Genomic DNA, 11,324 nt, shown 5'->3' on the forward strand with positions numbered 1-11,324 from the left:
ATGGGGATTTTACGAGGTCCCACTGGAAGTCTTGGGAGCGGTGTCTCTTGGCTGTCCCAGGCTGCTCCCAGCTGCAGATGCAATTTATGTCAAAGGCCCTCGCCCTCCAAGGCGAGGACAGGACAGGGAAGCAGCACTTGTGGTGGTGGGGAAGCTGTGAGGAATGAAGGGCCAGCGGAGCAAGCCTGAGCTGAGCTTCTGCCAGGATTTGCCATCACGGAAGAGACAACTGCAGCATTTATCCCATCCTCCCCTTCTGCCAGGGTGGCTGCCTGTGCCAAAGAGCTACAACAGGTACTGCTAGCACCTGACAGGAGGAGTTACAACTTGGGTTCTCAAAGTAATGAAGAAAAAGGAATGAGAAAATGTCCTATGAGACTCTGGAGAAGAACAGAGGGAAGAAAAGGAAGAAAAGAAAGAAGTTCGAAAACCGCTGGATTATAATTTTATGGTAGTATTATTTGATGGTCTGACTTAACAAGTCTTTCCAACTTTGGTTCCAAAGATTGTATGGATACTTCCCTATCTCACCCAGGTGTTTGAAGTTAATTAATTAATGTTTGTAAAGAGCGTTACAATTTCCAGATGAAAGGTCCTATGCAAGTGCAATGTAGTATTACTCATTGAGTTGATTGGGTTAGAGAGTATCACGTTACACAATACAGCTCTTCCCTCAATGATTTTAAGTGTTTGAAGTTCTGATAAAATGTGTTTATCACTAAGATAGATATAATGGAAATACTCTTAAGGCGTGACCTGGATTATGAAACCAGAGGTATGGTTTTGGGAATGGAACAAACGAGAATTAAAACAACTCCTGAGGCCAGATTTGTCTACAGTTGTACAAAATATATTCTGCTCTTCCTTTTTTTTTTCCCCCCTCTTCCAGTAGGCTTTTCTTCTCTTCTAAAATAGAACCAGTTATTACAATGGGTGTGAGCAGACATGCAACAGTTCACGTTCAGTTCCTATTTCCATACTCATCCAACTTGACATTTTCTCATGACTTTCTCAAAATTATTTTCTGTTCTAATTTTTTTTTTTTTTAAATGTTTGGATTAACCCTGAAGGTGAACATTTTCATTATGGAAAGTTCTGCTTTAACCAGCAATTAAATTGAATTAAATCAAAAGCTTGCAGACAATGCCAAACTGGAGATTGCAGCCAATACGCTTAAGACAGGGTTGCCATTCAAACCTATTTAGATCAAGACAGGCTAAAGGAATAGGTCAGCATGAACTTCATGATATTCAACGATGACAGATGCAAAGTCCTGAATCTGGAAGGGACTGAGCCCCTGCATGAGTTGGGGATTAACTGCCCAGGCATAAGCCGTGCTGAAAAGGAGATGGGATCTTGGTGTTTGGTAAGCTAAACAGGAGTCAAGCAGTGTACCATGGGTACCAACAGGAGTGCAGATCAAGGAAATTGCTTTATTCAGTGCTCATCAGATCAGATTTGGAATATGGTGATCAGTTTTGACCCCTCAGTACAAGAAAGATGAGGGTAAATTGGAGCAAGTTCAAAGGTCATCAGAGTGATCAGTGGACTGGAGCACTTGACCTATGAGGAGAGGCTGATGAAGCAGGGTTTGGTCACCCTGGAGAAGAGATGGCTTCAGGGGACTTAACAGCAATCTTCCCATACCTACAAGGAAGTTACTGAGAAGACAGAAGCAGGCTCTTTAGTGAGATACGCAGTGGGAAAACAAGAAACAATTGCCATACACTGAAAGGAGGCCTCAACTGTATACAAGGAAAAAAAGATTTCATGGCAGATAATTAAGCACTGGGGCAGGTTGCCTAGAGAGATTGCGGAATCTCCCCATCTTTCAAGGTTCACACGATCCAATTGGAAAAAGCCCCAAGCAACCTGATCTGAAATTAGTGCTGACCCCGCTTTGAGCAGGAGGTTAGACTAGGGACCTCCCGAGGTTCCTTTCAACCTGATTCAACGGGAAGGAAGGAAAACCCTAGTTTATGTTCAGGTTATGTATACTTGTTCAGGAATGGGCTTGGACTTTTGTGATTAAGAGAGTTGAACAAGTTTGCTCAAAATTTGTTTGAAAAATAACTTTACTCATTGTTTGTCAAAAGACAATTGTTAATATTCCAACTGCCAGGTTCCATCTTTGTTGTTTTGCACTCATTTTCTAACAAACTTACTGTGATAGCAAACAACAGAGATTTGGGGTGGCTTATAAATGACGGCATTATTGCACCTAGAGGTCTCAGTTAAAGGAGAAACAAAACAAGGGTTTTTAATAGTACTGGGTAATGGAAGAACAATGCACTTCAGTTTGTGCATTTTTACTCTTAAAAAAGAATCTGCGTCAAGTTAAATTTGTGAATTACTAAAACACATTCTTGAGTAACCAAATTTTAAAATACACTGAAAGCTTTCTTTAGCTAAGTCTTCTCAATTTTTGTGATATTTAAGTAAACAACTAATTTTCCATGAATGTTGTTTTTACTGTTAACAGCACTCATTAATAGTTATTCTTCTAGACAGATATTCTTTTTCCTTGCATTTTTAACATATATTTTTCTTATTTTTCCAAAATTCTGCTATATTCCACTGGGACTTTTGTGCTTGAGTAAACCAAGTAATTAAAAGTGTAACAAAAGCACACCTGCCATAACTCTGATCATTCTAAATATGTGATCATATTTCTGATTTGTCCAGAAACAGAATCAGTAACTGACTAAGGATGTCAAGAAAACAGGTTTGTTAAGGGGTCACATGTCAGTTTCCTCTTTTTGTCTGTCCTATGCTTCTCACCATCCTCTCTCCCCAAAAAATTACAGAAATCTATAAATGGAGCAATGCAAAAAGATGAAAAATATTTAAGAGTTACTAATAAGTGCAGACTCAAAGGCACATCTCCTTGCAAATCTGTTCCTTAATACTCTAAAGAGGCCAAAGGCATCCAAAAAAGACTGTATTAGACAACGTATGGACATAAATGCACTTTTAGGAAACCAGAAATCTTAATAGTGGCTAAACTGAAACAACATATGGTTAAGTATAATGTACAGACTCAAAAAATACAGTAGAGTAACTATATGGTCGGTAATAATACTGAGCAGCTTGGGGAGAAGGTTGATTTCTACGCCTTGTTCCAATGATTTTTGGCAAAAAAAATAAATAAAAAGTCTAGTTTTCATTACAACTGCATGATATTAAAGGTAAAACTAAGAAAACACCTTCACGGAAAGAGCATTCTGTGCATAACATGTTAATGGCAGTTAACGAATGAAAACCCACAGAAATCCCTTTGGACAGCTAACAAACACACACAGCTACTAATTAGGTCACAGTTGTTTCCTCACAAATCTTTTGTTCACTTTAGTTGTAGAAAACACCAACATATCCATTAACTTGTGGAGAGGTATTCACCAGTGAAGAAAATATTTATTTATTATACGTTAAATGCTTGCAATTATATGACTACTTATGGCAGTTCTGCTGGTTTCTCTCTAAGTAAACTATAATCACTCAGTTCACAATCTATTCTACTCCTCAGAACACTAGACACCTCAGTAGAGTCAATTGTTTCATTTTGTGTACTTCAGGCAACCATTGTAACTCAACCACAGATTTTAAAATGTTTTGAGCATCTAGTAAAAAAACATGAAAAGAATTCACATGCTTCATTTTCACAAAACAAAAGTTGAAGTTAGTTTTTTTTTTTTTTTTTTTTTAAGGTCACCACCGAGAGGTAAAGGATAATTTCTGCTTGAAGCCCAGTTAAATTTGAGTTCCACTCATGAGCACGGTTTGCCCGCTACATCAGTTACTTCATTAACTGGCTGTGAAGAAAATGTTTGCAAAGGGCTCCTGTTCCTGCTGCAGAAAATTGCAAAACTGCAGGCTCCACATCATTTCAAGGACACAAACCAGCCTGATTTCCTGAGAGCCTAGGGAAGGCCATTGCCTTTATGAAAATAATCACCAAGTATTTCCTAATTTCTACGCGTGTGCCACGCACCATGGGGCAGATAAGATGGCAGAGAGGGCATTTCACAGTGGAAGAGTATATCACTGCTCTGTTAGGAACAAAGATGGTAGAGGCTGCTGGATTGGTAGTGCTTCACCTTTTCTGTTTGAACCTTGCTTTAGAAAGCTGGCCATGTTCCTTACCTCACCAGTCTAGCTCCACTTCTACCACCACCACCACCCTTGCCCCAGGGCAGCTGCTGCCTCCTTACCTCCCAAGTCTCCTGTCCCAGAACCTCTACCACTTCCTCCTCAGACATCCAACACCACTAACTATTGTCACGGTCTCCCTCAGCCCATCGAGACTGAATTAATAAACCTGACCGAATCCAGCTGACTCTTTCCAGAGCTTCTTGGGTGTGTCTTCACAGACTTCTAGTGCTGGCAGAGTTTATTTGCTCAGGTCTGCTGCTGTGCCTCACCTGCAATGGGTTCATGCCTCGCAGGCTGGAAACCACAGGGTCAGACAATGTAAGAAGTCTTTTCAGGTCATTACTTTTACAGTTTTATGAGTTGCCAATCACAGTAACTAGGATAACTGGGCTAAGTCTAAAGTATGACAAACCTCTGTCCACTTTTGGATCACAATTAAGAAGAGATAGTCAACAACATTATTCTTCTTCTGGGAAAAAAAAAAAAAGAATGAAGAATTTTAAGCAGTCAACTGTCTTACCATAATCCTATCACTGTCAATAATGGTGTTCAAGCGGTGTGCAATGGTCAGCACTGTGCAGTGAGCAAACTTTTCACGGATGGTCTTTTGAATGAACTCATCTGTTCTGAAACACAGCAAGAGCAAAGCAGACAAGAATAAGATATTTGCATGGATAACTGAATGGCAGGCAGGTTTTATGACTTCATCAAACATGACTGTATAGCAGCAAATATGCTTATGAAGTCATTACAGTGCTGCTTCTTCTCGTTATATTAGATGACTTGGAGGCATATCATGAAACATACTCCAAAATCTATCTTCTAATACTTGAAGAGGTAAGAGTTTCTTCTTGCAAGTACAGCAATAGGTTTCATTTCAGGAGACTAACTTCCCAGGCTTTGAATACAGAAAGAGGAAAATTCTCTAGTCAGATATTCCTACAGATTTCTACATCAAAAAAAAGTCATCATTATTTTCTTTCAAGCTTTAGTTTGTGCAAGCAGTGAAAAAAAGCTGGTGAAAGTAAATATCCTCCATTGCAAATCAACTGAAGAACAAACACAAGACAGCCTATAACTAAGGTTCTTGATTTCAACTGCAAAAGGAGACGAAATAAAGGAGGTAGTTGGTAAACTAAATTAGCATTGGAGTAGCTCAAGAACTCAAATACAGAAAAAAGAAAATTTCACATATTCCATAAATCAGAAGTGTTAACTGAAATGCACAACACAAGGAAAGGGATAAAACCTTTCAAGTTAAGAGCTCAACCTACTATATGAATTAACCACCTAAGAAAAGGGTATCAGGAGGAAACATAAGACTTGTAAAGAATGAAAACTAAGCTAGAGCACAGACACTGAAGTACAGGGTTAAAGTGATAACTGTCACAAAAAAAGCTGAGAACTGTGAAAAGGAAATAAAATTATACCAAAAGATACATAAGACACTTCTTTAGTTGTATAAACAAGCATTAAGGCAAAAGAGGAGCAATACTCATAAAACTGGAATTATTCAACTAACTGTACAAGAGAAGCATTGACACCACCTAACTTAGAGCATACCAGTCTGGTTTAAATGTGGAAATCTATATAGTCTTCTCTTTAGTCAATGAAAGGGGAAAGACGTGGCTGGAAGATGAATAGGAGCACCTGAATTAGGCAGCCGTCAGGTGATGGATGCCCTCTAGAGGTACCTGACAGCCCACATTGCACAGGAAGCCTTGGCTCCCAGCCTGGGCACAAAACCAGGCCATGTGAATACTCACATATTGCCCATCAGCCTTCAAAAAAAACGATGAGTGGCGACACTGGAGAAAAAGGTACAGAAACTAAAATTCTCATCCAAGATAGAAGGAAGACACAAAGCACTCAAAATACACTGCGGTTAGTTGGACCAAGGCAGCTCCAATCTAGAAGTCAGGCACTTGAAGACATGGGTCTCATTTCCAGGATTTCTATTAAAACATGAAACTGTACTTTTATATATAATGACTGGAAAATAATAAATGCTGTAGATAGGGTTAAAAAAAGACAAAGGAGATACCTGGATAAACTGGTATAATTACGCAGCAATGTTGGCTTCAATCAGTTGCTTGCAAAGCCTTAATTCTTCAAATTGTTAAAAGTAACTGTAAAGTCAAATAAAATACAACAAAGATTCATGCAACATATGTCTTCCTCTGACAAATTATTATTTTTCAGACAGAAGTAGTACTCTACATTGAATCTGTCTGCACATGATAAGTATTTGGTATCACTTCATAAATTAAGCAAAATGAATTGTTCTGATGCCACCATGTCAGGAGGCACTAACAATAAAACGTGGGCAAAGACAACTTTGGAAGAACAGGATGACTTAGAGGAACGGAGTAACCATTAAGTTCCCCCAGTAGAAAGCACAAGCTCATGCTCTCAAGAATTGAACATAACTTCTATTACAAACTAAGTTTAAGCCATCAGCATGACAAAGGAATAGACAGATCCTTGCAGATGACAGGACAAATCATCAGAGAGAAGGAAGACATAAACAGTTAAGTAAAAGTTCCCATGCATCCTGTCATCTTCATCTGGGGACAGGAATGTTTGAGCTCTGTCATGAGTTTCAGAGAACTGGGTCCTGGGCCACAGTCTGAGAAGGCTTGGTCCTTCTGCTCCTACTTCCTAAAACAAGTTAAAGAAGATGGTGGGAAGCAGGTGTTCCTCAACTCCTCCTTTGGAACCAAGGCCAGTACACAATCAGGGAAAAAGACAGGAGGAGAAGTCAGGACAGAGCCAGGCTCTTTAGCCCTGTGTGTTAACAGTCTCCTTAAGAAAAGGAAGTTGTTCATCATTAATGCCTCACATCACAGCAATACCAGTGCTTTCACCCCAGTGTTAACGTATGTATCTTTTTTTGCTATCTTCTCAGCAATGCCTCAATGACCTAACTACTTTTACTTTCAAAAGAAAAAAAACCAGGGCCATACACTCAGTAGGGAAGAGGCTTACACAGACAGTGGGATGTGTTCTCTGCCATGGTTAGCATAGCAAAATAGAAACAAAAGGTTCAATGCTCCCTAGAATTATGTAAAGAAATCCTTTTTCTTTCCTTTATAGTCAAGCTCAAGGTGAGGTTTCCTGCAGAGCTACCTCAGAGCACAGAGAATCATAGCTTGCTCAGGAATTTTGAAAACAACTTTTTAAAGGGCTCAAAATGATTTATAACTCTCAGGTTATTCCTACTGTTACCTGAGGAGAATGCGTCACCCTTGAATATGCCTGTCCTCTGCATGCATTTATTATATCTTCCTTTATTATGTGCATTCCTTATAGCACCACCTCTTCCCACATTTACAATAAAAAACATTTCTCATTCTTAGATAGATACTATCAAACTATTATCTTAAACAGGTATTTCTTGAATATAAGCTTAACCCTAACAAGAAACTGCTGGTCATATTGTGGGTGTGACAGATGTTCTAAAATGAGACTACAAAGTATTCAGAAACAGACCTAAAGCTCCACCTTCAAATATCACAGCGTGAAACCTCATGCAGACATGTCTGCTGATAGGGACTTGGCCAGATCCTCTCTAAGGTTCATGGTAGATCATGGAGCATAGTTTTTTGGGTGGCAGGCAGAAGCACCATCAAGAAACCTCCAGGAGAATCTCGGGAAGAAGGTAGGAAAGGTAAGAAAATCTAAAAGACGAAGAAAAGGATCTGTGTACAGAATTAGGTGCTGACAGAGTGTAGAGACTACATGACATGCCAATTAGAGCTGCCGACCCTCTAGAAAAGTGCCACAGATCTTGGAGCATAGTTTTTTGGGTGGCAGGCAGAAGCACCATCAAGAAACCTCCAGGAGAATCTCGGGAAGAAGGTAGGAAAGGTAAGAAAATCTAAAAGACGAAGAAAAGGATCTGTGTACAGAATTAGGTGCTGACAGAGTGTAGAGACTACATGACATGCCAATTAGAGCTGCCGACCCTCTAGAAAAGTGCCAAAGGAAGCACCATTTCTGATCTTTTTTCAGGGCATAAATGGATCCTTTGTGGTGCCTACGCACATTGAGAAAGTGGCCAGGCAACTGCCAAGTCATTCCATCACCCACCTCAGTGGATCAAACCCCATCATCCTTCAGGCACACTAGAAACCAAAGATGCAACCTGAATACCAAAACCAGGGCTGCTGGATGACAAAAGCTCAACTCTGATCTGATTATATGAAAATGGGAACCACGATTCAGTACAATAAGAAAGCACAAAATGGTGGTATAGCTATCCCACTGGCACCATGGGTTGAGGATCTAACACCAAGATCTGGTGTAACCTGAATTAGTTGACTGTGTAAAAAGAAAAGTATCTAAAGAGCAAGAATAAATATGACCTGAATGAGAAGCAACCAAGCAGCTGAAAGGAACACTGGATAAGCCATTATCTTCAGTCTAAAGTCCTCCTGGGATTGTCCTGGAAGCATATCTCACACTATACAATTCCTGAGTGGCTTTAGATAATTTCTCCAAAAGAGAAACAGCTACAGATAGCAGTTAGATGTAACAAAAGGTTAAACCTTACAAGGTTAAGCTGGCTAATGAACTGAACTATGTGCAATTACCGTTTTTACTAGACTCAATGAACAACCAATGTAAAAATGTGGCAGTGGACTGGTCCCAAAAAGTTTTGTCCTCTATAAGCAGTAAAAATACCAGTTAACGCATGATACTGTAGTCAGCGTGCAGAAGCTTAGGAAGTTCAACTTACTCAGTATTTAAAAAAAGTCTCCGTTACTAAGGATTTTGTTTCAATATACCACCAAAGCAACTACAGAAAGATTTTAATCTCTTCTGCTCCAGATTTCATACAACTTTCTAGAATGGTTCAACTGCTTTAAAATTACCGCACACTTCAGGGTGAGAATGCCAGCTTCAGGACCAAGAAGATAAAATCAAATTAAATGTCTGTCAGTCATCACATAAAACAGGCAAGTAGTCTGACTTAGGGCAACCTTCTTTATGGCAAGCTCCTCCTCTCCCTCACGACAGAGCTGACACCTCTGCAGCATGCAGAGCAGCGGGTAGCTAGGAGGAGTAAGGCGGAAAATAAGGGTACATACGGGCGCTGGAGGATGTAAGGAGGAGGGAGAAGGATGAACTCAGAATTCCTTCCCTTCACTCCTTTGCTCAGCTTCACTCAGTTGCAGACAAGAATGGCCTAGCTGAGCTGGAGAAAGATGGCGTGGAGTCCCTCAGCTCTAGGGAAGGTACACTGCACACCTCTCACCCTGCTGTCACATCCACTGCCTCATGCCACCTCACCCTTCCTTCTCCTCCTCCTCCCACCCCCAAACCCTGCCTTCTCACATTTGCTTCTAGACTGAACTGGAGAAGGGACATGGTTGCAGCAGGGAGGCAAAGAGAGCAAGAGTCAGAAAAACAACAAAATAAAAGAAATAACATCTCCAGAGCCGGCGGCAGCTCCCCATGGTTTCCTATCCCAGGTGCTTGATACGATGTGTGCTTGCCACCAGGCTAGAGACAAGGGTGCCAGGTATGGGGGTTGTGCCTCAGAAGAGGAGGAGGTTTTCCTTACATGCCAAAAATGCCTCCCTAACTGCTCAGTTAAGCAACCCACATCAGCATTTCCTGATGAGCGTCCTATCAGATTGCACAGCTGAAAAATACTTGGCTCTAGTTATAGCAACACATTAAGGAAAAGGTAATAACGACTGTAATGCAAACCGAATTCAAAGAAGAAGTTCCAAGTTGTTATTTGTATTGTTATGCCTAGAGTTGATACAAACAAACATTTACCTTATTATAATATATATTGCAGCACACATTAATCAAGATCAATTAAATGGATAGTGCAAGTTGAGAACACACAAATGCAAGATGCCAAAATAGGGAGGATGAGTAAGATGGTATTAAATTTCCACAGCTACGATTAATCACAGTTAATCTATCAGAGCTCAGCCAAAAATAAACTAATAGTCAAAAAAGGGAAAAAAAAAAAACCTCTGGGAAGAGAATGCACTTCTTTAAAGGTTTTAGAAATACACTGTCAGCTGAACTGCAAAGCTATCCTAGTGGCACCACTTCTCCCCCAAGAAGATGTTATAAAAATGAGTCACGCCCAGATGACATACAAAATCCTTAATGCATCTGTTTGAGGGACTTGCTGTGTTATTGTCCTCTTTGGACTTTTGAGTTCTCCCTCAAGCCATAGTTTGTTGGAACTATATATTCAGCTCAGACTAATTGATGCAGTACGTTTGCAGTATTGTTTCCAAAATATTTCCACCAGCGTTTCAAATGTTTCAAAAATTAACAGTGGGGGTACTCAGCTATTGGAACAATTTAACAAGGGTTGTCATTGAATTTTTTTCTATTGAGGTTGGATGTTCTTCTAGAAGTAACACTCTAGTTCAAACAGGAATGAATTCAGGAAAGTTCTGCCGGCCTGAGTTATACAAGACAAAATAATGAATGATAAATGAGTCCCACCTGTAGCTTTAAACATCTCCAAGAATGTTCTGCAATTCCTGTGGTGTTTAGGACAGCTTACCTTCCCCTCTGCCCCTATTTTTATCTGTATCTTATTACACTGGCATCTGAGCCATCTGAAGGGATAGCATCTCAGAACCAGAAGTATCTGGCTTTGCTTATAGCCATTTTTCACCTTGCCAGTTCTGAGGAGTTTTTGGGGGTGAGATTAATTAATTAATTAATTTTTATTTATTTGCTTCCAAGAGACATTTCTTCCAGAAATCAACAGAACCCAACCCATTTTGTTTCATAGCTATTCTGATGTTACTGACGTGCATTTCCAAGGAGGTTCTTGTCTTTTTGTCTATGGCTGGAGGACAAAAAAACTTTGAATATTAATTTCCCGACTCTATGGAATGCACTGAAATTAGGGATATTTTGAGCACTTAGTTTATATCATCTGCTCTGTAGCCAAAGCTCAACTGCCCCATTTTGAATAGTCAATTATAATACTATCATTAAAAACATAAAATAGCAATACAAACTACAAGAAATACAAAGCATTCAAGTTCATCTCTACAGTATGGATCATCATATTAGAAGAAAAACCAGCTTATCTCAACATCACAGATTTTGTTTTTACCTTGGGTCTACATTTGCTGTTGCTTCATCGATGATAAGGATCCGGTTTTTTTTTAGAACCGCTC

General features: G+C 39.8%; 1 protein-coding gene across 1 annotated transcript in view; it reads right to left on the minus strand.

Moving 5' to 3' along the window:
* ABCC4 (ATP-binding cassette, sub-family C (CFTR/MRP), member 4) overlaps window positions 1-11,324 on the minus strand; it is a gene marked incomplete at its 5' end in the record, with an annotated part of 111,005 nt that overhangs the window by 15,502 nt on the left and 84,179 nt on the right. The window contains 2 exons of the mRNA XM_009699864.1: window positions 4,673-4,778; window positions 11,261-11,324. Of these exons, the coding sequence (XP_009698166.1) occupies window positions 4,673-4,778; window positions 11,261-11,324 (170 nt within the window). The remainder of the gene's footprint in view (window positions 1-4,672; window positions 4,779-11,260) is intronic.

This window comes from Cariama cristata, unplaced genomic scaffold (assembly GCF_000690535.1).
Source record: "Cariama cristata isolate BGI_N322 unplaced genomic scaffold, ASM69053v1 scaffold1665, whole genome shotgun sequence".
Lineage (NCBI taxonomy): Eukaryota > Metazoa > Chordata > Aves > Cariamiformes > Cariamidae > Cariama > Cariama cristata.